The sequence below is a fragment of the Etheostoma spectabile genome, chromosome 4 (assembly GCF_008692095.1).
Source record: "Etheostoma spectabile isolate EspeVRDwgs_2016 chromosome 4, UIUC_Espe_1.0, whole genome shotgun sequence".
NCBI classification, from domain to species: Eukaryota; Metazoa; Chordata; class Actinopteri; order Perciformes; family Percidae; genus Etheostoma; species Etheostoma spectabile.
In genome coordinates, this window is record NC_045736.1 from 13,460,912 (window position 1) to 13,487,291 (window position 26,380).

The window sequence follows — 26,380 nt, forward strand, 5'->3', positions numbered from 1 at the left end:
TCATGGATCCAGGATACTATGCATCCTGATAAAGTTCCCTAACCCCCCATCATCACATACCCTTCACCATACCTAGAGATGGCATGGTGTTATTTCATGTTAGATTAATATCTTGTTTGATTTGCATTGAGAGATGATTTTATGGAAAGTTCCCCATGTCAATCTCTAGGTGTGGTGAAGGGTATGCGATAAATGGGTGGGGGGGGGGGGGGGGGGGGGGGGGGGGGCTATTTAATCTATTTACAAAACGTGATGTTTTTATTCCTCTTTTTAGTAAACTTAAGCATGGGCATGTAAACTTATGAGCACCACTGTATGTATATATAATCATATTTTTGTAGGCTTTATAAAGGTGGAAAAGCCTTTTTTTTACAGAATGGAGAATGTTATGTTACAGTTTAAATGGCACGGTATGAAATTGTGTATTTATTGTGTTATATTACACTGCTTTTATTGTTATTTTACGATATGAGTTTGTGTATTTCTGTTTATTGTGCACACGTGTGTGTATTTCAGATATTACAATTAGATATTAGATAATTCGATATTACAAAAAAGAAGGGAACATAGGCTATATTGTATTACATCCACGGCTCTTTTCGAGATTATGTGCTGTCTCTTTGACATAAAAAAAATATATTTTTTAAATGTATGTTATGTTGTTTTTTTATGTTTTTTTTTGTTACAGCTTGGCTTACACACTTTTTGGACTGCAGATCTCGTTCTGCTTCACTGCTCTGGTTGAACTCATTTATTAAAAGTCAAATTATGGGTAGGCCGACTGCAGGTGTTTCCTGTTCGTTCTTGTGCCACTAATGTCATGGTGTTTTTGTGTTTTGTTTGGGGATTTCACATTGGAAATCCTAGAAAATAACACAAAATACTTTCAATTAAAATTAAGCCTCCAACAAAAACATATTTGGTTTTATACTCCTAAAATCAAATCAAAAGGACTTGATGAGGTCCACGATAGGCTTCACTTGTCTTTCGGTGGACCAGGATCACACCGTTTTACATTTACTCTCAGGTGTGTACACTCCCAGGTGAGATCATGGCTGCCCTGAAATCTTCAAATTCTCATTCTGAGGTGTTTTTGGCATTATCAAATCTCAGTTTTGTAAGGATCTACACTCTGGGCCATTGTCCTGGGAAACCGGAGTCACTGAAGTAGCATCCAAATTAGTAGTAGTTGTTCTTTGTGTATAAGCTGTAGCCTAGCAATAGTTGTAACAGTATTATTTTTAGCAACTATGACTAATAATTGTTAGACAGTAGAATCATTCCAAAAATGTCCCATTGTTAAGTGCAGTACACCCACAGACCGTTAGGAGGAGAAGGCCACTCATCCAGTAGTTCCTGCATGATGTCTTTCGATGGATACTGATGTAGACACATCTGGGGCTGACGATGTAGTCAAAGTCACCAAAGTATCATTTGGAGGAAGAGACGAGCCGTACACAGAGACACAGGTGGGTTGAGTCATCAGGACGTGTGTATGTTTGACCCTTGTATTGTCTTCACTTTGGGACCCGTCTCGTGTCCCTCGGGTCACATCGACCCGTGACTTATTTGGGCTTTTAAAAACAATTCTGAAATAACATTTGACTTCATAAATTGGTTTTTGGTCATAAGGTTGTAATTCCTGTTAAAAATCCACTATGGAAAAAACATAAGTGGTCATATGCAGAATCATTTTCTGAATTGAGACAGGAATACATGTTTATCACAGAAAATAAGATAAGGCCTTTGATTTTCAGGTAGAAAAAATTGAAATGAGCTCAATGACTCTACACTGACACCTTTGACTGATAATTTATGGTTAATGTCTTTTCATAGCCAAATGGTTCGTATTGTTATTACTATTACTGTTATTATTGTTATCTTTATACCGTCTTATGTACTGTATTCTTGCTAAAAATGGATGCTGGAAATTTCAATTTCCTTGCGGGAGTCATCCCACAAGGATTAATAAAGAGAAGTGTGATTTGACCCAAATACCATACAAGGGCTAAGAAAGAAGAGAAACGGGTATGAAAGAGATGTGGGATAACTTGTCAGCAGTAAGGTGGTGTTTGGAATAATAGTCTTCTTCTTTTTTTTTTAAATTGTAATTATTCGCTTCTCTAAAACCCGGTTCAGACCATCATCATCACTATTCGGGTCCTGGCATTGGTACTGGCATCGTACATTTACAACCCGTATTATTGGTTTGGCTGCAAATATATACAAAAAAACGCACATATTTTAAAGCATTATGGTGTCAATCTCCTCATCCAGCTCTGGAAGAAAATGAAGAAAAGTGAATAATCATATTTTCTAAAATGTCGGTAAATGTTGTCAAAATGTCCGGATTTTCTAAATATGTCCTTACACTGGCAAAGTGGTCCTCACAAATTCAGAATTACAAGAGCCATGCGCACACACACACACACACACACACACACACACACTCATTGTAAAAGCCAGTCTAGACTGTCGGGAATAAAACTAATGCATGTATTTTGCAGATGCAGTTTCTCTAAGCGCCTGTGTATGTGTTAGTCAAAGCCTTGTTATTCCTCGTTCCTCTTCTGTTTCTTCCTCTCTCTCTCTCTCTCTCTCTCTCTGTCTCTCTCTCTTTCTCTCTGTCTCTCTCTCTCTGTCTCTCTCTCTGTCTCTCTCTCTCTCTCTCTCTCTCTATCTCTATCTCTCCTTTAATCTGTTTCATGTCTCAGACAGCTTTTGCTCTCGAACACTTGGAGGCAAATCATTTTATCATCTCTTTCCTCCCTCTCTTCCGTCTCATTTCCTCCTTTCTCTTCTTTTCCTCTGCTCCCTCCATCTCTCTCAGGTGTGATCTGCGTGGGGAGTTTCTGTCTAGACAACTGATTATACCGAATAATGAAGGAGGGAGGGAGGAAGGGAGGGAGGGGGAGGGGGAGTAGACGGGGCATGAAAAAGGAGAGAGAGGGAGGAGGATGTGATGTGATGCAAAGAGAGGTGTAGTGTCAGACAGGGAGAGCGAGGGGTGTAAAGGGGAGTAGGGAGGGAAAGGCTGTTAGGAGGAAAAGTAATATTTGAGATGAAAGAAGAAAAGGATGAAAGAAACATGACAGAAGAAATAAGAGGAGAAAGAAACAAAAAATATGGAATGAGAGGAACAAGAAAAGGGAGGGGTGATAGAAAGAAAATGAAAGGATAAATGAAATGGGAAAAGAAAAATCAAACAAATGAGCAGAAACAAGCATGTTACACACACCACACACACACACACACACACACACACAAACACACACACACACACACACACACACACCACATAGACTAAACACCACAAGAGTCAAAACAGAGACACAGTCTGATCTGCTGTGTTAGGAAACCCTATCAGTCACACAGGCTTACTGTGTGTGTGTGTGTGTGTGTGTGTGTGTGTGTGTGTGTGTGTGTGTGTGGTGTGTGTGTGTGTGTGTGTGTGTGTCCATGCGTGTGTGTGCCTGTGTGTCTGTGTGCGCGTGTGCACAATGCCCGTTAGCTTGGTGATGAGTAATCAACGAGTCAAAAAACCTCCCAGACAGACAGACACACACACAACACACACACACCACACAACACACACACACACATATACACACACTTTAATAGGCTTATCCAGTGAGGCAGTTTCATCTTGTAAACTGGGACTTTTTTCTTTGCTGTTTGTGACAGAATTTTTCATATGCAAAAACAATATTGACTTGGAAAGAAACCTTCCTACGCATGTGTGTGTGTGTGTGTGTGTGTGTGTGTGTGTGTGTGTGTGTGTGTGTGGTGTGTGTGTGTGTGTGTGCGTGTGTGTGTGTTGCGTGTGTTTAGCAGGCTAATTCTGTCTGTTTTTAGAGGCGAGCCAAGGCAGATGTATTTGTATAGAACATTTCAGCAACAGGGCTACGGAAGAGGATTAGGGCCACTGGTGAATTTTTTTGTGAGTTCTGACTTTTTTCTCAGAATTCTAAGAAAAAAGTCAGAACTCACAAAAAAATTCACCAGTGGCCCTAATCCTCTTCCGTACAGGGCAAATCCAAAGTGCTGTACATAAAAATAATTAAGAACCAACCGTGAGGCAGACACACAAAACAAACAAAGTCATGTCTTTTGAGGGACAAGCAGTCAGTTTACAGAGCAAGTATGATGTAAACATGTTAAGTCAAGTCAGTTTTATTTACACATAACCCAACATCTCAATCACAAACAATGAATATCTTCCAGGAGGGATTGTCTGTAAATATGTACCAATATATCATCTCCCAACTCTCTATCATAGTTTTTTACTCCACCCGCGAATGTAGCCGTCTTTAAATTGATGACATCACAGGGACGTCGTGCTAACACAACAATCCCTTCTGGGTGGACCACTGGGCAGTTGATTTGAATCTCACATGCGGTCGGACTGACTGCTATTTTGGATGGTGTCTGTGGCCCAACGCGTGCATTAGGTCTCCAACCTTGCATGTAGTGAAAGTGTTGACATATGAAAACATTAAACATGCATTTTTGATAAATGAGTCGAGAGTTTAGCGAGTTGTGCCTCGCCACTGTTTGCTCAGCTCCGTTAAATTCAACCCAGTCTCATTTAAAAATGTACCCTGACTACGTTGGTCCAATGTGCAATAACGTAGAGAGGTTACAACAATGGAGTCTTGAATTGTGTGACTGTTACATTTTTTCTGCCTATTCTTTCCCAATTGTTTTGTGCCAAGTCACGTGACTTTCAAGATTCCGGAGAAACAAAAAAACATGGTGGACATTTCTCTAATTTTTAGTGAAAAAAAATCAATATTTTGAGTTAGTTTCTGCATAAAAATGCATTTTTTCTGCCTATTCTTTTCCTATTCTTTTGCGTCTTGCTGGAAATGTAATCAAAACGCAGCGTCCATAGCGACCAAAACGTGTCAGTTACACATTATTCTGCCGAATATTATGAAAATAAAATATACATTTCTTGAAACAAATTTGAAATATAGATATTTTCACTAAAAATTTGAGAAATGTCCGCCATGTGTTTTGTTCTCACGGCCGGAAGCTTGAGAGTCACGTGACTTGGACGCGAAACGGAAAGAAAAGAATAGGCGGAAAAAATGTAACAGTCATCCAATTCAAGGGCCATTATGGTAACCCCCCTATGTTTTTGCACATTGGACTCAGGGTACGTTTTTATATGAGACTGGGTTGTTAAATTGTATGTACAGGACGCAGGAGTTTTCGTAAACAAGGAAATTATTAGAGACAGACAACGTGGTTGGGTCTGTAAACACTTCTGATGCGGTTGGACAGACAGACAGACAGACACACAGACACACAGACAACAACCAGACAGACAGACAGACACACAGACAGACAGACACACAGCACACACAGACAGACAGACAGACACACGACAGAAACAGACAGACAGACAGACAGACACAGACAGACACCGACAGACAGACAGACAACAGACAGACAGACAGACAGACAAACAGACAGACAGACAGACAGACAGACAGACAGACACAGACAGACAAGACAGCACACAGACAGACAGACAGACAGACAGACACAAGACACCGACAGACAGACAGACAGACACACAGACAGATAGACAGACAGACAGACAGACACGACAGACAGACACAGACAACAGAACAGACAGACACGACAGACAGCACAGACAGACAGACACAGACAGACAGAAGACAGACAGACAGACACACAGCACAGACAGACAGACAGACAAGACAGACAGACACGACAGCGACACACAGACAGACAGACAGACAGACAGACAACAACACGACAGATAGACAGACAGACACAGACAGACAGACAGACAGACAGACAGAAGACAGACAGACAGATAGACTAGACAGACAGACAGACGACAGACAGACAGACAGACAACAGACAGAAGACAGACAGACAGACAGACAGACAGACAACAGACAGACAGACAGACAACAGACAGACAGACACACAGACAGAAGATAGACAGACACAGACAGACAGACAGACAGACAGACACAGACAGACAACACAGACAGACACAACAGACAGCAGACAGAAATTAAGAAGCATCAAACGTGTTACACTGTAATCAGATTAGTCTGATCATACAATGACATAATTAAATCCACACACGCACACACACACACACACATAAATTAGTCCTGCACTGAAATGAAAATAACCTACCAGACTGTCTTGTGTGTGTGGTGTGTGTGTGTGTGTCTAAATTTGAGTGGGTATTTTACCAGCTTGCCTGCTGTTTTTTTAATTTTCTGAATTGAAACAAAGCATACATAACGTGTGTATGGTGTGTGTGTGTGGAGAGTGGGTTTCTGACGCAGCCAGACTACCTTTTTGTGTCCTTTTAATTTGTCGCCTGCTCTCTCTCTCTCTCTCTCTCTCTCTCTCTTCTCTCTCTCTCTCTCTCTCTCTCTCTCTCTCTGTCTGCTCTTTCTTTTTCAGCCATTAAAGGGAAATTCACAATATGCCATCTTACAGATATTTAAGCCCCCCCAACATACACCCGCATAAACACACATCATATATATATATATATATATATATATATATATATATATATATATATACACACACACACACACCACACAGAGGCACTCTATACAGACAGAACCGTATGTCTTTACCATCTCATCCATCCACCACGGGCCCCGCAGGATCATGTGACTTTGTACTCTGGTTACCCATAACCGAGAGTGGAAGTACAACCACAGTCTGACCTGCTTCCACTGAGCAGTTGGGGTAAGGGCACCTCAGTGGTGGTAGTGAGGGAGGAACAAGCACGGCTCTTTCACTTTCCCCACCCAGATTTTATCCTGTTGGTCTGGGGATTTAACCAGCGACCTCCCGGTCACAAGCTTGCTTCTTTAACCTTTAGACCACCACTGCCATTTCCTGTGACCTCCTACAAAGAAGGAATTGGCAAACTCGTCTATAATATAAGGTTGAGTATCTTTTTTTTTTTACGATACCGGTGCAAAAACAATACTTTTAAAATGATGCCGGTACCTAAACCAATAGAAGAAGAGCACAAAGCAACAGTCGGTGACATTAAGCCATGTTGTCAAATTTATATCATTTATTCAAAATGGCAGACGGGTACTTTACAGCAACATTGATTGCACAATTAGCTTACATGGTGCAGCTGAATGCAACATTAAGTCCTGTCTGTGTTGCTTCTCCGAAAACTCCGACCAGGGCAGTGGCAGGGGTGTAGCTAACGTTAGTGTTACGCTAAGAACAGAACAACTCAAATGCAACGTCTCACCAAAAATAAAAGGATTTATTTAAATAGGGGAAGTGGGGAGGCCGACGCCAGGGACCGGGACGCGGGAGACGGGAAGCAGGGGAAGTCTTGGTGAGTGAGGATACTCTGGGAAGCGTGGAGATGATAACTGCGTAACATGTAACATGAAACACAGAGATCCAAAATGCTCGAGGAATACTAGGCTTGCTAGCGAGTTTCACCAGCGTGACTGGCGCAACAATCAAGCGACGATGGTATGATGATCCAGGGTTGAAGTATTGTAGTTGATTGGAGATGGCAGGCAGGTGTGAGCGGCGGGAGCAGGTGATCGTGGATGAGACTCAAGCGTGCGTGGTCAGCTTGCTTCAGCAGGAAGTAGAGTGAGAAAAAGGAAAGAAAACAGCCGGACCTCAACCATTACAGTTAGTCTGCTCTGTGTCTTTAGCCGCACACCGTTGTACGTCTCGACGTTGGAATCCTTTGAACTAAAATACAGCCACACCTTAGACCGTTAAAACCGTGTTTTTAGCTACTAGCTAACAGTAGGCTAACAATCTAACCTGCTGAAAGTGTAGTGCGTTAACTAGCATCACGTACGGAGATGCATCTGTTGCCTCTAATGTCCATTTCGAGCACTAGATTGCAGTGCAGGCATTTACACATGGCACCGTGGTTCGGTACCCAATCCTACTGAAATGTTGACAAATCTGAAAAAGTATGTCACATTTTAATAAAAGACATGAAGATCAACAACATTTCATCTCAGCGCTGGCATTAAAAGTATTAAAAATCACAGCATGCTGTGTCTGAATTTGTGTCTACTTGTTTTGACTGTAATGGTCTTTAATCTTAGCTCACATTCATAATGAACATAATGGATTTTACTGTCATTGTTTCCACTGCTACCATCTTGGTCTTGTGCTTTGGAGTCGGTCTTGACTCTGACTTGACCTGTTTGGATTTGACCTCTTGATCTTGAAATTACTCAGGCGGTAAACTAGACTCATCCCAGACCTGACTTCAGGGGAAACAGCCATGTGAACGTCTGTGAACGACCCATGCACGATCGCTCACATGCAGCCTGGAGAAGTGTTCCAGGCGGCAGAAGAAGGCAGTGTCGACGTAAACCCATTCAGGTTGAAAAGGTAAATGAAAGTGGTAACATGGAAAATGGTAAGTTTGATTATTCTTTTGTTCGTCTTTCTTATCTTCTGTGTGTTTCCTCTCCAGCCTCCCTACCTCACACCAGTCTCCCTCATGCTCTCGTTCCCTCTTGGTTTACAACACAATCTCATATCGTCGAAGGACATTTGTAATAGTCTACTGCGTCTAGCCTCAAACAGAAGCGGGGGAGTAAGGGGGTGGGCGAGCGAGGGGAACAGAACAGAGTGAGAGAAAGACAGAGAGAGAGAGAGAGAGAGAGAGAGAGAGAGAGAAAGGGAGGTAAAGGTGGGGGGGGGGGCAGAAGGAATGACAGACAGAGGGTGAGATAATGAGATAGAAAAAGGATGAGAGAGAGAGAAGTGGATTTTTTTTTTATTCTTGCAGGGTGTTGCAGACACAGACAGAGACAGACATGACCTCACACAGCTGCTGCAGTGAGTGGAGAGGGTGACTGTATGTGTGTGTGTGTGTGTGTGTGTGTGTGTGTGTGGTGTGTGTCTGTGTGCAGCCAGGCGTGAACCTGTTTATAATATCCTGCAGCAGAGATTTTAGTCAAATGTCAAGCTTTTATCACAGAGTGTTTTCTCAGAATCTCTACTTATGTCAACTCTTATTTTTGTAGCTTTTTGCCATTGTTTCTTTTGCTTATTAGTAGAATTTCACTCACCATAACGAAGTCTGACGAGGCAAGAAATTTGATTTTCGTATATAATCAAGTTTGTTTAGAGCGAGTTTACTTTAGCCAGATAACATAAACCAATTTAGTCAGCGGGAAAATTAAAATGAGCATACCCGAAAGGTCAATAACCCTTCGTTGCACAGGAAAATTGAGTGTGCACTAGGACGGTAAGTTAGCCTGGATGCCCACCGAACTTAGCCCCGCCCACATCATTTGCGTTCCGGAAGTTCTGTCTGGACTTGATCAGAGCTGTTCGGACCGATCAAATTGTCAGGACAGGCTTCATACGATGATGGACAGATGATCAGCAGTGACGTAATCACCCACGTCAAAGAGCGCTTGGGTTGAATTTGTTACACGAAAGATGGCTGCCGCTGGAGTACTGAGATGTGTAGATTCCGCCATGGCCTCTGTTATAGACGATACCGACAGCACATTCACTTTAAAAGAGGAACAGAGATCCGCGATCAAGGCATTTGTTGATCGGACTTGACTCAGTCCCACCCTGCATTGGTCTTGGTCTTGACTCAGCTCTGCCCTGCTTTGGTCTTGGTGTTGACTCAGTCCCACCTTGCATTGGTCTTGGTGTTGACTCGGTCCCACCCTGCATTAGTCTTGGTCTTGACTCAGTTCCGCCCTGCCTTGGTCTTGGTCTTGACTTGGACCCACCCTGCCTTGGTCTTGGTCTTGACTCGGTTTCACCCTGCCTTGGTCTTGGTCTTGACTCAGTCCCACCCTGCATTGGTCTTGGTGTTGACTCGGTCCCACCCTGCATTAGTCTTGGTCTTGACTCAGTTCCGCCCTGCCTTGGTCTTGGTCTTGACTCGGTCCCACCCTGCCTTGGTCTTGGTCTTGACTCAGTCCAACGCGCATTGGTCTTGGTGTGACTTGGTCCCACCCCCTGCCTTAATCTTGGGGTTCTTGACTCTGTTCCTTCCTGCCTTGGTCTTGACTCGCCCTTTCCTGCCTTGGTCTTTGTCCTTGACTCCAGCCTTAGCCCTGCTTGGTTTTGGTCTTGACTCAGTCCTGCCCCTGCATTGGTCTTGGTCTTGACTCGGTCCCACCCTCCCTTTGGGTCTTGGTCTTGACTCAGTCCAACCCGCATTGGTCTTGGTGTTGATTTCGGTCCCACCCTGCCTTAATCTTGGTCTTGCTCTGTTCCGTCCTGCCTTGGTCTTGACTCAGCCCTTCCCTGCCTTGGTTTTGGGGTCTTGACCTCGGTCCCGACCCTGCCTTGGTCTTGGTCTTGACTCAGTCCAACCCTGCATTGGTCTTGGTGTTGACTTAGTCCCACCCTGCCTTAATCTTGGTCTTGACTCTGTTCCGTCCTGCCTTGGTCTTGACTCAGCCCTTCCCTGCCTTGGTCTTGGTCTTGACTAAGTCTTGCCCTGCCTGGGCTTGGTCTTGAAAAAAAAAAAACACTGTTGTTGACTTTATGCCCCAAAACTGATCATGGTTAAAATACTCCAACATTGACTGTTGGTAGGAAAACGCAAAATACAAACTAAGGTCCCCTATCCAACCGACCTCCTGAGGTTTTATGTCACACATCGTTATGTCAGTTCTGCTATTCATTCATTATTTGCACAGCAACAATATGACATAGTCACAGAGACATAAACATAGTCCACCTCTGAGGGACCTGTGCTGTTCTTTTTCCAGTAAGGAAAGTCTCTTATCGTCTAACATTGTCTAAATTATTACAGACTGCAGTATAGGTGCCGCATTACTGTGTCACTTTTAGGACATACAGTTGACCTTTCAGGGCTTTCTTTTTACAAGAAGCTGTCAATGAGATTATCCTGAAGAGAGCTAAAATGTGCTGGCGATATTTGATGAATTGTAGTGAACACTTAGTCAGCTGTATTCACTTGCCAAAAGGACATTGTCTCATTTGATGTACTGTAGTTTCCCACAGGGAATCAGTGGTGTAGTCTATGTGATATGAAGGTATACGCAGTATACCCACATGCCCACTTAAAAATGCCCAATGGTTCACAACAACATACTTTCCATTGTATTTTTGATTTATTTTGAGTTGTCATCTGTGTTTTACTTCATATAGGCTAAACAAAATAAGTAAATTGGTGCAGTAAAGTGTATCCGAATAAAGGGAATTAAATCCTTGACGCTCCAAACCTCCCTGGAGAGGACATCCAGACCCCCCACTATGATATGCCCCTCCCTCCCTCAAAGGCAGATTCTGGCCAATAAATGCATACAGTAGAGTAAACCCACTACATTACATTAGACTACACCACTGCAGTGAACTCATGTTTAGAAGTTTTAAGTAATTGTTCTTCCCTCATTGTTCTGTACTTCAAAAGGACATTTGGTTCCCATAAAGGGAGAAGAACAAGAATACACACACACATTCACCCACACACCTAAGAACACATACATACGGTACACAAAATGCAGTCACGGAAGAGTGGGATTGCTCAAGCCTGCCATTTTTCGGTACATGGGCTAAAGTCAGATTAGTGCTAGTCTGTCTGTCTGCTTTCACGGAGAAACATGCTTAATCCCTGTTTAATCCCACCTGCAACGGGATTGGCCACCACCTAAGACTCTGATGGCTATTACCTCACATCTAGGCATTACACACAGACTTCCAAACACCTGGGCCGAGAGACAGACACAGGGAGAGAGTTGTGTTAAATAAAAAAAATTAAAAATTAAAAAAAAAAGTGTGTTTGTTTTGCAATTCTGCGTCTGTCTCTTTCACTAACACTGCATGTTGAATTGAGTCAAATTGAATTAAGGAAGGAGAGAGGCGGGAAGATAAGTGGAAAGAAAAGTATAGTAAAAAGTAAGGGAAAGTAAGGGAAAGTAAGGGAGTTAAAGGAAAAGATGAAAGGGGACCAACTGAAGGAAGATATGCAAAAAAAGAGACAACAGTATAGCAACAAGAATCAAGTCATTTGACAGAGTGTAAAAAACACTAAGAAGGAGGAAGATGAGGTGAACATGGTGGAAAAATGAAAGTGAAAAGTCACGATCAGAGTGAGATCAGCATTGTGTGAAAGAAACGCAGCTCCTTTATTTTAGTTTTCTATATTTGACACTGGCAAAACAGAGTACATCAGCTCATACACAAGTAAAAAAGTATAACACAATAAAGTCCAAAATTTGGTCCATCTACTGTGCGAATATAAGGCGGTAAACAGTTAAATGACCCATTTTCCATAGTTTTTGTTAGTTTGAGGTCTGGAGCTCTTTTAATGATAATTTTAATGTCACATACATGTATGCACAGCATAACGTTGACTCCGCATTTAACCCATGCTATCATGATGTTATTAACTATTACGCTGTCTCGTTACGTCCTTTACTTTGGCAATGGTTTTGATGCATGTGCCTATATATATTTGAGACTGATTATAGTCTCCCCATCACTCCACAGAGCCGTTTTGTACATCCACCACACACCCAGGCCATCTCCTCATGACTTCCGTGCAGTTGCCAGTCAACATAAACCAGACAACAACTATGTTTCCTCCAAAATGTATTTGGAAAACCATTAGGGAGTTGTAATCAAATATACATGAGTGCACATTCCTGGTAGACAACTTTGTAACTTGAACACCATAGCTCTACTGCTTATCTGGCAGTCATCAAGGTTGAGGATGAAATAATTGACTCCGTGACAAATATGTTGTAAAATCCCGTGTCATACTATTAGAACCAGCTGTGCTGAGGTCTGGCTTCTGATAAGCCTCCAAATAAGCCTCCAACCTCAAGGATCTATTACTCAAACACATTGGCATTGGCCTTCCTGGATAGTATTTCATCTTCTCACCCCCCCCAGTACAGCCCCTTCTTCTAAAACCGTGCCATTTTCAGTCTGAACACCCAAAAAAACAATGCTAAATGGATAGAGTCACTCTCAAAGAGAGCCAGACGAGCAGATAAAGAGCAAGTTCTGCACCCAATGATTCACCCACTTTAGTCTTCAAAGACAGGGTGCGATAAAGAGAGAAAGAGACAGAGAGAGACAAAGAATGACCACACCTGGTTGGTCCGTTTTGGTGACTCAGCCTCTTTAGACGGTGAACTGACTCACTGCCAGCTCGACTATCAGTCTCAGCCTGCTGCCAGGCCAAGACCAAACAAACGAACAGTGGAGCTCTGTCTGATTGGCTTCTACGACATTAAAAATCACGGTTGAGGCGATTCTCAGATTAATAGAAGGGGTCAAACACCCAGAGCCAGTTTGTTTTTTGTACGTCGCGGGTCAGATGACGTAACAAAGTGCACCAAAAATACAGAAAACTAGAGACCATCTTGTGATGAGATCACACCAGTTCTCAAAACCGCCTCAGTAATTGTTCCCAGGGGCAAATCTGGGATCCGACTTTTAGGGGTGTACAGCCCCTAATAAGAATGTGACATGGATATAGTGTCTTGTAAAAGTGTTACACCCCCCCCCCCCCCCCCCACACACACACACACACACACACACACACCTGCTAAATCAGTAATTTCTTCAGCCAACAATCTCTGAGCTAGCTACTAAACAACATCTACAGCTAACGATTTTTGACATTATTATTACTAATGGAACTAAACCTGACATTTTGGTTGTTTTTAAATGTGCTTTAGGAATAAAGTTGGATTGGTTGATTGATTGATTGATTGATTGATTGATTGATTGATTGATTGATTGATTGGTTTTATAAGTTTAAGTAATCACCAATTTGACACAATGTTCTAACATTCAGAAATTTGAGTTGCTCTGGTGAGCCCCCCTAAAAAAGGGTAAGTGTCTACAGGACGGCATTTTGCCATGACGATCACAAACACACGTACATACACACACGCACACACGCACACACAACACACACAGGCATGGTAAAAGCAATACCAGCATCGCTGTCACAGCTGGTAATGATGTAACCTCCCTCATATTGCAGTCGTACACGTATTCACTTTAACCGGGGTAAGCTCGAGTTCTATGTCACATGCTATGTAGGTTTAACTCCCCCCCCCCCCCCCCTACTCTGGTACAGTGGTTTTGGACCCAAAAATAGAAATTGGAAGCAACGGCGCCAAAAACAACTACAACTTTGAACCATTAAACCCACCCAGGACTTTGCCATGACAAGTAGCCCTACTAGAGAAGAACCATTTCTGGATGGACGAGAAGACACAAAAGTTGTCCCCGCTTTCCAAGTTGCTGTGGTTTTGACAAAGGTCACCTGTGAGACAAAGCCCTAACGTGACCAGATTTACTGTCTGTTACCTGGTTACCTGGTTATTCAGTTAACCCCGGTTAAAGAGTCCCCTTCTGGTAATCTTCTACCTTTGAGACACACCGCTCAATTATATTAAGTCCCTAAATTAAAAAAAAAAAATCCTTTTACATATCCGTAAAAGGATTTGACTGCAGTAATTATTTCAGTACAGTATGAATAATCAACCTTTTGTCTTCTTCTCAGTTTTGCATTTCTGGCCGCATGCTAACAGCGTTGCTCTCGGGATGGTAGTGTTTTCCACCACGTTGGTTCAGAGTGACATAAGTGGTTTTGACAAGCATTTTTACAGATCATGTCCCCCAGAGGATGATCTCTTCTGGCTTTCAGATCTTTCCTCTGGCGCCACCATGAGGTCGAAAATTGTTTGTTTTTTTTGTGTGAAATTTCTCAAAACCAATGAAGGGATTGCCACAGAGTTTGGTCCATGATGCAGCATTACTCTTAACCCTCATGTTGTCCTGGGGTCAGATTTGACCCGTTTACAAGTTTCTTTACATCAGAAATATGGGAGTCGAAAATGTTAAAACAAGGCGACAAAACATTGGGGGGGAAAAGCGCAAAAAATATTACAAAAAGTGACCAAAAACTACAAATAAAAACACTGGAAGTAAGCGTCAAAATTTAAAAAAAATCTAGCTAAAATATCGAAAAGTGACAAACGTCAACAAAAGGGACAAGACATTGGGGGGGGGGGGGAAAAAAACACAAAAATGTTGAAAAACCCCAAAAACGTCATACTTTTATTTTGAAAAGCAACAAAACATTGAGATTTTTCATGTTGAGGGAAAGACAAAACAAGGGTTAAAGTACTCATATGATGCTAATTTTCTGGTTAATAATTGTATTTAGAGGTTGTACCAGAATAGGTTTACATGGTTTAATTTTTAAAACACCATGTTTGTCTTGTACTGCACATTGCTGCAGCTCCTCTTTTCATCCTTTGTGTTGAGCTCTCTGTTTTAGCTACAGAGTGAGACATCTCACTTCCATCTTTGTTGGGAGTCACACATGTGCAGTAGGTAAGGACTACTAGCCAGTCAGGAGCAGAGTAGGAGGGCATGCCACACCAGCACCTAGGCGAGCATTATAACGTGTGTTACAAAGTGATGCACGTTTGGAGATGGTAAGTCCCTTTGGGGGGGGACTTTGAGCTTTTTCACTTTGTAAAACTATAACATGCACAAAAAAAGATATTCAGTATAACACAATAAATAAAGGAAAAGGTGAATAAAGGAAAGGGAAAATGACACAAAAGCACAATATGAGCACTTCAATTATTATTTCACTCTCCTGTAATCTCCTGACTTGAACTGGAATGCCACCAGCATGTTAATCCGTTTCACTTATTTCTTGAAATTTCAACATCTACTGGATGTATTGACACAAAGTTGTGTCCAGGCATTCATGTTGTGTGCTAACTAGCTACTGTTAGCATGCTAAACTAAGACGGTAAAGATGGTGAACATTACCTGCTGAACATCACTTTGCTAGTTTGGTGAAATCAGACATAGTTTGAGAGAAGATGTTCAACGTTGAGCTCTTGAATGATGATCCAGTATCTCACTTCAGACAGTCCAGTGCCAGCAGAACAAAGGGGAAGTGGAACCATTATTTGTCCAGCCTCTGCACATGCAGCACTGCTTTCCCTGTTGCTGGAGTCCAGCAGGTGGCAGCAGAGGCCAGACACACTATGTTTTTCACTTATGTATCTTATTTATGAGGTGGACAGACTGTTACCCTGTAAATTATATTATTATTGTTATTCAGGCTAATAGGTGGATTTTACTTCTTTAAGTCTGGCTCAAAGGTGTTCCCATACCATTCAGTTTGAATCAGTGGTAGTCAGGTCAGGCTGCGCCTACAGACATCTGACTGTCTAATTCTGTTCTAAAGGGTCAATTTTATCCCATTTTTTTAATATGTTAAAAGATTGTATTGATAATGAGGATATGGACTATGACGCAAGGTGTGAAAACATTGCTTCCCAAACCAGATAAAGATCATCTTCTGTTAGAAATCGGGACAACCTATAACGTTGCTAAATGTAGATTACAAAATACTTTCACAAAATTTTTGCGAGGCGTTTCAAAAAAAGACTTAAGTCAAATCCTAAATGAAACTCTAACTGGCATATTAGCTGGAACATTAGTCATTCTTGGTCTAAAAGATCATTCTGAATATGTGGAATCTGATGCTGTGATCTTATTGCTGGATTTATTTGTAAGGCATTTGACACAGTACAGCATCAATTCTTATTTTGGTCACTTCAAACTTTAAGTTTTGGTGAAAATGTTTATCTCCGGTGTTAAAATGCTTCATAAAAACATCAGTAGCTGTGTCATGCTATATCCAAATATCACCCAAAGCTTTTCAGTTCACAGATCAGTCCGCCAAGGTTGCCCTTCTTCACCATTTCTATTTCTCATTGTTGTTGAATTGCTCTCAATACACATTTTACACGGTAATAATTTACAAGGTTTTACGGATTTTTGAAAGAAAGATCAACATTTGTCAACTAGCTGATGACACAGTTCTTTTTTGTAAGAATAAACAGCAAATTGTACCAAAAAAAAAACAATTCACACAAATGAGGTTATGAGATTTCTGTGTGGTGCTGAATGACATTAAAATGATTATGATTATTTAAAAATCAACAGTGATGGGTCTCTCCAGAAACAGTGTCCTGTTTCCTATGTTTTAGGTACAAAATATTGAAAAATGATATTATAATTTTAGTTTGTTGAACGGACTCTTTGATAAATTGATCATTTCCAGTTCAAACCAGAGCTGCATGAAATACTACTGTACCCTCAGTATCTCAAAGGTCGCAGGTTTGATCCCCTCAGCAGCTCTACGCCCTGTCACAGTGCCTTTGAGCAAGGCTTTGAACTGCCTCCTGATCAGTTCTTCTCCCTTACTGTTGTTCAGATTTTCAGAAAAAAAAAAAAGTACTTTCTGTACACACTGAGCAATGGATTTTGGATAATACATGTTTCTCTTTCCATGAGATTAGGGCTTTGGTGAGTCCATCTGAGCAATAAAACCACTCTAACATCCAGCCATAAACTCAAGCAGACCTAATTAGAAAGTTGACTCAGATGAGACATGCTGTTACACTGTCGCCCAATTGGTCCCTGGGGCTTGTCAATCATGGTGGTGATGTAATGCTGTCTGGCTCTGTCGATCCACTGCGCACACACAAACACACACCCTAACACACACACACACGCACACTCACACTAAATCAGCTTTTATAGCACTTCTGGGATTATGAATATTTTAAGAGTTCTATGAATATCTCGATACAATGTTGTAAAATCTGCGATTAAGTTCTTAAGGTTTTTTTTGCCTGCATGTCAACATATTTCGAGTAACACATGCTGCGTTCATGTTTTGCCACAAGACTTGAAGCTACACTGACGTTAATTTCCCCCCTATTTGGGCCTTTCATCAGTGACAGCCTCAAAATAAAGTTGAATAAAGCAGCGAAACACCGGTGGAAGACTTAAATTGGGAAGCTACGGTCAAAGTGCTTTGAATTTTAGCCCCTGAAGGCTGACTCATTACCTTTTAAAAGTTGTCTAAATCAATACACAGCTGACTCAATACGCTGCTGCACTGCATGACCACACACAGCAACGTAGAATGAAAATTAAAGTAGACGTCATGTTCGCTGTACTCAACTGTCGGGAGTGACGTGGGTGACTGACGGGGCGTCATCGTATTACTTGAACAAACTACTGTTGTTTGAATGAATGATTCTCGAGCAAACTGTCATTTCTGCGCTCCCATTAATAACGTGTACACCGATTTGTAAAATCATCAAACGTTTTTGTAGCTAATGTACAAAGTCTTTGGCAATTAGACTCCATTGCTACACAAAAATAGTTTAGATATAGGGGTAGAGAACCATCATAACCCCCCAATCTAGACGATCTAGACACGGGTGGTGGCAACGAAGGAGCCCGAAGACAGCTGATAGCAAAGGGAGAAACAGATTTTAAAGCACGATTGTGACTCTGTGATTGGCCCTTGAAATTTTTGTATAGTTCTGATTGGTTTAGCAGAAAGGTGAACGCCTCCAACAGCTGATTGGAGTTAGGAAGAGAGCATTGATTAAGAGTGAGGTCTTCCTGAAAGAATTTACGCTGAGCTACATTTCAATCAAGAGAGACTAGTTTGCAGATATGCAACAGTTATACCCAGCATGATAAAATGTGCATTTATTTGGACAACAGCTGATTTGATTTAGGAGGGCATCGATTAAAAGATAGGTCTTCCTGTAAGAATTTACGCTGAGCTACATATTGTGCTACCGTGCGTGTTTATCTAGCGAAATTACAGATCTCTTTGATCCTCTGAGGACAAAAGACGCCTTAACTCAAAAAGCAATTTTACAAAACTTCATTTCAGACATTCATTTACTAATTTAATCATATATGACCTAAGACTTCGGTAAACTCATTTCAAGCACCGAAATAATTCGTACAACACATCACGAGTTAAGGTATGTTTTAAAAAGAGATTTGAGGAATTTCAAAAAGCCAACATCAATACGTTGGCTTTAGCGCCAAATTATCACTTTACACATTGCACTACACATCACTATGTGGAAAGCTGAGTTATTTCGGAGCATTTTGGTATGAAACACACGGGGCAGAGTTATATGCAAATTCCCTAAAAAGGTCGATTCAAGAAGAGTTGTGAAAATGCCCTTAGACCCTTAGGGTTAACGAACTATGGCTCCGCTCAGCACGTGAATATTAATTAAGTCACGATGCTTGACAGTGACGTTTCTCACGTAGCCCTCGCTGAAAGAACAAGAAGTTTTTGCTACTCGGCTGAGAATAGTTCAAAAACGAAGATTCTCAGTCTCCTCATGCCTGTATCGTTTCCCTGGGCAGACAACGTTGACATCTTACAAAAACATCTAGTGACATTTTCAGACAGTACTTATGGTTGTTCAAGCGTTTCTTCGCGACAGCTCTTGCAGTGAAGACGTTGGCGAACAATTGCAGCGTCAACTAATTGATATTTAGAGCCTTCGCCATGGTAGAATGCATGGCTTCAGGATGTGTTTCCCCCACACACACTAATGGGATAGACACTTTCTACACACACGACTACAAAGCAACCCCAGAGTTTTCAAACTTAAATGGGGTTAGCCGTGTTTCCAAATGTCTCCATTTTAGGGGGTCAGAAATTCCGGATTAGCGTGGAAGCAAGGAGTAAACATAGCAAAATGTGACTTAAAGTAAATGTATCATTGAGGATGTAGACTGAGACGGAGTAATTATAATACCAATGTCATACAAATATAGCTTCCAATGTTATTAAACCAAATGGATCCAAATCTGACAATGAAAAGAGGCCTTTCAGAGAGGTTGTGACGCTCAAACGTATTGATCGTTTTCCAGGGATTGTGTTTGAAACACGTTTTTCGGGCCATTGTGCATCACGTGATGATCCCGGGAAGTTGCGATACACAGTGCAGCCACTATGGCAAAGTTACTTCACAGCGATAGACACACAGGAAGCCAGTGAGCTGAGTATGGTGATCATATTACTTTATGATTACATAATGACTGTTGAAACAAATCACAGAAGTTGAATGTAATTTGAAGAGTATCACAGAACAATCGATACTAACAATATGCTAAAATTACTGCATCAGCACCACCATAAAAATTAAATTGTGTTTCACTCATCCACTAGTCAATGACGAAGTCAACACAAGTTGCATTGTCATTCAACGGTAGAAAGATTGAGTTACGTTTGTAGGACTCTTTCAACATGAATCCCAAAATTGACATCCCCCAAGTCAACATGCTTCTAGTAGCTTGTTCTTGTTTCCTAACTTTAAGGTTATGAGAGCTCATGTAGACAGCTAATTTTAATCCAGCTGTCAGAATCTGCTTTGACTTCATATATTAACATCTGTATTCCTGTCAACAGACATGTGCAATTAAACAGGTTGGTTATAAGCTAATAAAATAGCAGTGATACTGTACTAGTAATAGTAGCACCGTGTGGTTTGGTTATCAATGCCATTAGCATTATGGCTAACACTATCCTAATAGTTTAACTTTTTGACGTATTGTTTCGGCATGCTGTCATTGTGCTAACCAAACGCTCTTAGCCTTTATAACAGAGCCTACACTTGTTAGATAACGTTTCATAACAGGGTTCTCTATTGATTTGTGTTTGTCGCTGAGTGCTCTCGGTGGAAAATGAATGTAAACAAAGTCAGAAATGCAATTAATCAAATTAATTTTACAGTTGTAGCTTAAAAGCAAGTTCAGTTTTTACACAAAAAACTCAAGATCGCCATACATTGTGTACTCTTGCTACAATAACGTGCTGTTAGCTGACGCCGGCTGGCACCACTGCGTACGTGTTGTTACCATAGTTACGCATCTGGTATGAGAAATGTGATTGGTGAGAAGCCAGGTTCAGCTTCCCTGGTGTTTTTAATTTACAAATGAATTGACCAATCAATGTCGAGCTAGGTCAAACCTGGCCACAATCTGATTGGCTGAAATTGTTTACTTTTACTTAGGCTATGAGTGATGAAAATGGCCCAACTTGAGGGGCGGCAACAAGGGTGCATTTGATAAAATCACTGCACCCAATTGGATCACACTGTCACTCCCCGATGTGTCCTCAGCTTCAAACAGTTCAGACGTAACGTGTCATACCCAATGAAAGTTGAGTCAGACCGGCTCTGGTCGAGTGCAGATGTGAGTCGCGCATGCTAAGAAAAACTTAAATGATTTACTGCATAACGTGTCATACTGAAATTTGTGAAATCCATAATAAACAGAAGATGGAAATAATTTCAAACGTTGTCGCTATCTATGATTGTTTGATTGCCAACGTTAGCTCAAAACGCCATTCAAGTTACAACCTTTGTTGTGTTTCACTGCTAGCTTGTAGCTAAGCTAGCAGTCATTTCAAAAACATTTTAGCTATCTGATTGTTTGATTGCTAACGTTAGCTAAAAACACCGTTCAAGTGACAACCTTGTTGTGTTTGATGCTAACTTGTAGCCAGCAGTGAACGAACTTGGTTACGTAGGTCCATTTTTACTGTATTGACATTACAGAAGTCTCTCGTTAGCATCTTATATGCCACTTGTCGCAATGTCACGCATGCGCGACTCAAATCTGCACTCGACTTAGCATATTAATGAACGTCCGTTACATTCAAGCCATGGACCAATGAGTAAAGACTGTGAGCTCAACAAAACTCTCTCTGTATTTCTCAGTATTGCTATGTTCAGAAGAGTATGGCGCCCGGCGATTTACGCACACATTTCTCAAGGGAACATAATTACCTCTTCTGAAGAGTATCATGTTGTTTTTTTAATCCTCCGTGTCCTCCTTGGCTACTAGCAACTGCGTGGACGAGGGGATGACAGTAGGTGGACCATGCATTGCAGTAAGATTTTTTTTTTCTTCAGTTCTGTCTGTTAATTTGTGAGCACACATTATTGATTTAGAAACACAACGTAAGTAAATTGCACAAACTAAGTGAGCCTACCAACTCCAGAGCATGGATCAGTCATTAGTCAAATGTATTCTAGGCACCAACTGAGTAAGAAGAGAGCATGAATTATATTTTTGTGTACAATTTACAGACAATGTGTACACACACATTAGCAATTAGGCCTACTATGCTCAATTTCTTTCCATCCCACATGCTGGGCTCCATGGCAAAGCACCTTTATTGTTTAGGCATGTCATTTAAAATATTAGGTCAGCTGTATATAGAGCTCTCACCAGAAGTAGGATCATTTTTTTCTATATGAAAAATGCAAAACTGTGAATAAAAATATATATATATTTTTTTTTTAATGTCCTCCTGTCATTAGTGGATTTTCATGTTTAAGGTCTCATGCCTTATAGGCATGAAAGTAGCCAATCCTTCTCCATGGCAAATTTGTGATCTAGGCCCATATACATGACACTGACTTGACTCATCATCGTCTTTGTTTTTCTTCTTTTTTTTAATGCTGTTTTCCCCCTCTCTGCTTTCGCTATGCTGTGGCAGGAGTGTGAATGTGCCAAAAAAGCAAGTGGAAATGAGAAATGAGAGACAGACACAGAGTGTCACTGATAAGAGAGAGAGAGAGAAGAGAGAGAGAGAGAGAGAGGAGAGAGAGAGAGAGGAGAGGCAGAACAGACAGTGTCACTGAACAGAGAGAGAGGAGAGAGGAGGAGAGAAGAGGGAGAGGAGAGAGGAGAGAGAGGCGAGCACAGACAGTGTCACTACGGAGAGAGAGAGAGAGAGAGAGAGAGGAGAGAGAGAGAGACAGATGTCACTGATACAGAGAGAGAGAGAGAGTAGAGAAAAGAGAGATGGAGAGAGAGCAGGAGACGAGAAGGAGAAGAGAGAGAGGAGAGAGAGAGAGAGAGAGAGAGAGAGACAGAAAACAGACAGTGTCACTGATAGGCTACAGTGGGGGAGAGAGAAAGAGAGATAGACAGACACAGACAGTGTCACTGATACAGAGAGAGAGAGAGAGAGAGAGGGGGGGAGAGAGTCGCTAAGAAATCCCGAGAGAGAGAGAGAGAGAGGAGAGAGAGAGAGAGAGAGGAGAGAGAGAGAGAGGGAGGGAGGTACCAGGCAGACGTCCGTTAGCAGTTTAGTCGCCGGCCACTCGGCTGAAAATACGGAAACATTCAACTTAATTTCCAACGGACGGAACCAGGCATTTCAACTAGTTGGCGCCTGACTACATTATAGTGACGTTAAAACTACATTTCAGCGAGGTTAAAACTACATGTAACGGCTGTATCGACACTTCTACGGTACTACGCCGATAGATAGCTTCGATAGATTTCGGAGGAAGAGGAGGAGAGAGCCGAGACAGGAGGAGGACTGACGGACCGAAGGGGAAGGAGAGGAGGCTGGAGAGAAAAGAGAAAAAGGGAGGATTTTTTTTGGGGGGGGGAGTTTGATGTGGGTTTTTTTCTCCTCTCCTTCTTCCGATCGCTTTCTCGTCTCCAGCCTCCTCCTGTTCTTCCTCTTCTGGAGCATTAATGTCTGATTTTAGGAGGCTTTAAATGTTGAACTTGATGGGTGTTTTAAACGCCACCGCCGCAAATGTCTCCTGTACTTGTAACTGCAAGCGCTTCACCTCCCTCCAGAGCATGGAAATCAGTGAGTAACTTACATTTCATGACTTTTGTTGTTTCCAATTACACCGACTTCTCCTTAAAGCCATGTCTGTATATCTGTACAGTGACTGTGAAGCCACACACCCTTTTATTTTGGATTTAAAAAGTCAACCGAGCTAGTTTTTGTCTCGTAGGTCACAAGTAGCCTAGGCTAAGTAAGAAAGGAGAAAATTGGCTACATTGTAGGCTATTTTCCTTAACCATAGGCATGGCGTTAACAGTAACTATTTGAGGATGTTCGGTTGTGTTTCAGATCTAACGCTTCCTTTTCTACCTCACTCATGTTTCATTTTGAATCTATTAGTTTGTTATGTACGTTGAGTTGAGTTTCTCTTTCACGTTGTGCTTTTACAGCTCGTGTCACACTACAGCAACCGTTACTAAGTTAGCTTGCTAGCTAAATCTCAAAGCTTAATTAAATGACGTTTGATTTTCTCCTCCATGAACATTTGACCCATTTGTGATTAATAACGCTTGGTTTTGAACTTGAACCAAAGCCACAAGCTTCCCATCTCCTTCCGCTCAGCCGAGATTGACAAACCTGGGTTTCCCCCTTTATTAACGTTACTTTACTGTCAGGCTTTTCATAAAAATCTGTTTTGTTTGCCTGCCACGAAAGCTAAGTTTGACATAATTCATGTGTTTTTTTTCGGTCGGGATCCAGAGCCCGTTGGCGTTGTGTCTGCTTTTGATCTTAACGTGTAGCGTGCTTCATTTGTAAAGAAATCTGCCTTTTGGCTGGGTTTTCAACGGCGAACATACTGTGTTAACTATCAGGAAGTTGCCGAGGAGGAAATTGGAAGGTGGATATCGGAGGAAAAGGTGGGTTTGTTCTGTGGAAGAGGGGGGAGTTGGAAGTTTTGTAGCCGCTTCGTCATTTGAGCAAAGCCAGACGTCTGTCTAGCCTTCTGTCTGCCGGCGTGCCCGCGTGTATGTACAGTGTGTGCGCGCGTGCATGTTCATGTGTGTGGTCCAATCCGGGAAATCCCTGTGTTTGTGTTCGTTTGTTTATAAATGAGTGCGTTTAAATGTGCATCTTTGTGTGCTGTTTGGTGAAGTAATCGCACCCAAAACCCTGCTGGGTTAGGGGATCTATTCCCATGCTGGTAATGCTGAAAGGCCATCTAGATGAAAGGTAGGTGTGTGTGTGTGTGTGTGTGTGTGTGTGTGTGTGTGTGTGTGTGTGTGTGTGTTGTTGTTCCGTCCAGCTGAGGTCACTAAGCAGCAGGGCTGACCCAGACAGCCTCAGAGCTATGCCAGTTTCTCAGTCCACTCAGTTCAAGGTGTTGAATTTAAATGTCTTGTTTTGTCAGGGCAGCAGCCCCAGACCCAAAGCTCCTCAGTTTGCAATCGTACAAGACTAAGATAACCAGCAAATAATCACATTGGAGGAGCTAAACCCAAAAGAGAATGACTCAAAATAAATAATTGATTAATTAAAGTTGTTGCAAACTTACCGAAGATCGACTATGCTATACAAAGAAGTACTCTGGAAATTCAGAGTTCTCGCAAGAGCACAATTTGAATTTGTTCAGCGAGTTACTCTGGCATAGAGTGATGCTGCTCATTAACTATGCCCTTGTAGCCGAGCTGCACCAATAGTGTATCTGATATAGATACAATGGCAGGGCCAGAGGCAAGCTGCACCAATCACATCAGTGTATCTGCTATGGAGGCGAGCTGAACAGATGACGACAGCTTAATCTACCAGTTAGCTTCACTGGTAGCTTAGCGTACGGGGCTCTGGATACGTCACCTCATGTGTTGTTGTGATTGGGCGTAGTGTTATCCAATTGTGTGCAGTGTGATTCTCAAATGCACGCTTGGTGCCGCCCCTCGAGATGGTTGACTTTCATTACTCGATGCCAGACTCTTAATCTTACAGATTTGGATCTGGATTTCCATCTTGTTGTGTTGAACCAACGGTCCAAAATGTAAAAAATAAATAGAAATGTCACAATTTGACATTTTATATACCAAACAATTAATCCAGTAAACAATAAAATACAATAATAAAAAATAAATCATAAAAAATAATAAAATAAATATGTTATGTAACACTTTGAAATACTCACAATGGAATAGAAGCAAGCCTTCTGGTCTTACAGAACCAGACTACTTTGCGTGAGTTCGGTTTCCACAACCTGATTCAAGACCGAAAAACACGCACACAGTTGGAACTCAGCCGGGTCAGATACATATTAACCAATAAGCAGAAACTCCAGTACTTCCCGATACCAGCGTTTTGCACAGTATCGGAGGCACTAGCGATATTGGTATCGGAACAACTCTGGTTCCGAGGTAATTTTTTGGTCGAACTCAGGGAGGCAGTCAGTTGGTGTGTCAGGGCCCTAGAGATGATCTCGTAACCCTGCGACCGCTAATTTCCACCGGTTGCGTAACAGCTTCAGACCCGCTCCAGAACGGGCGGCGGGTCATTATTTTTCCCATTAAAGCCCAAGGTGTGTTTTTCCCAAAGGGACGCTCCCAGCTCTTGGGATCCCAAGCCTCCGGCCCAAAATACTCACAGGGGCCTTTTTTTTCCGGACCCGGGAAAGAGCCCCAGAAATTTTCAAAAAAAAAAATAAAACTTTTGGAATTTTCAAAGAAAAAAATGGGCCCGTGTCAGGCGGAAATACCCCCGGGGCAACATTTAAAACACAGAACAGAGCTGGTACCCATCTACCCTCGGGGGAGGGGAAACAAGCTTTTGTTTTTTTTGGGGTTTTTATTTCCCAAAGAATTTGCGAGATCGGGGGGGCCTCGGGGACTTCAGCTGTGGGTCAGGCCGCACCCCGTAAACCCCCCTGGGGGGTTGGACGGACGGGGGGTG

At 42.0% G+C, this 26,380-nt stretch overlaps 1 protein-coding gene across 1 annotated transcript in view; it reads left to right on the forward strand.

Annotated features, from left to right (window-relative positions):
• Nucleotides 1–22,931: 22,931 nt before the first annotated feature.
• Nucleotides 22,932–26,380, forward strand: part of pmepa1 (prostate transmembrane protein, androgen induced 1) — a 39,686-nt gene continuing 36,237 nt past the window's right edge. The window contains exon 1 of the mRNA XM_032513550.1: nt 22,932–23,530. Within this exon, the coding sequence (XP_032369441.1) occupies nt 23,434–23,530 (97 nt within the window). The 5' untranslated portion in view covers nt 22,932–23,433. The remainder of the gene's footprint in view (nt 23,531–26,380) is intronic.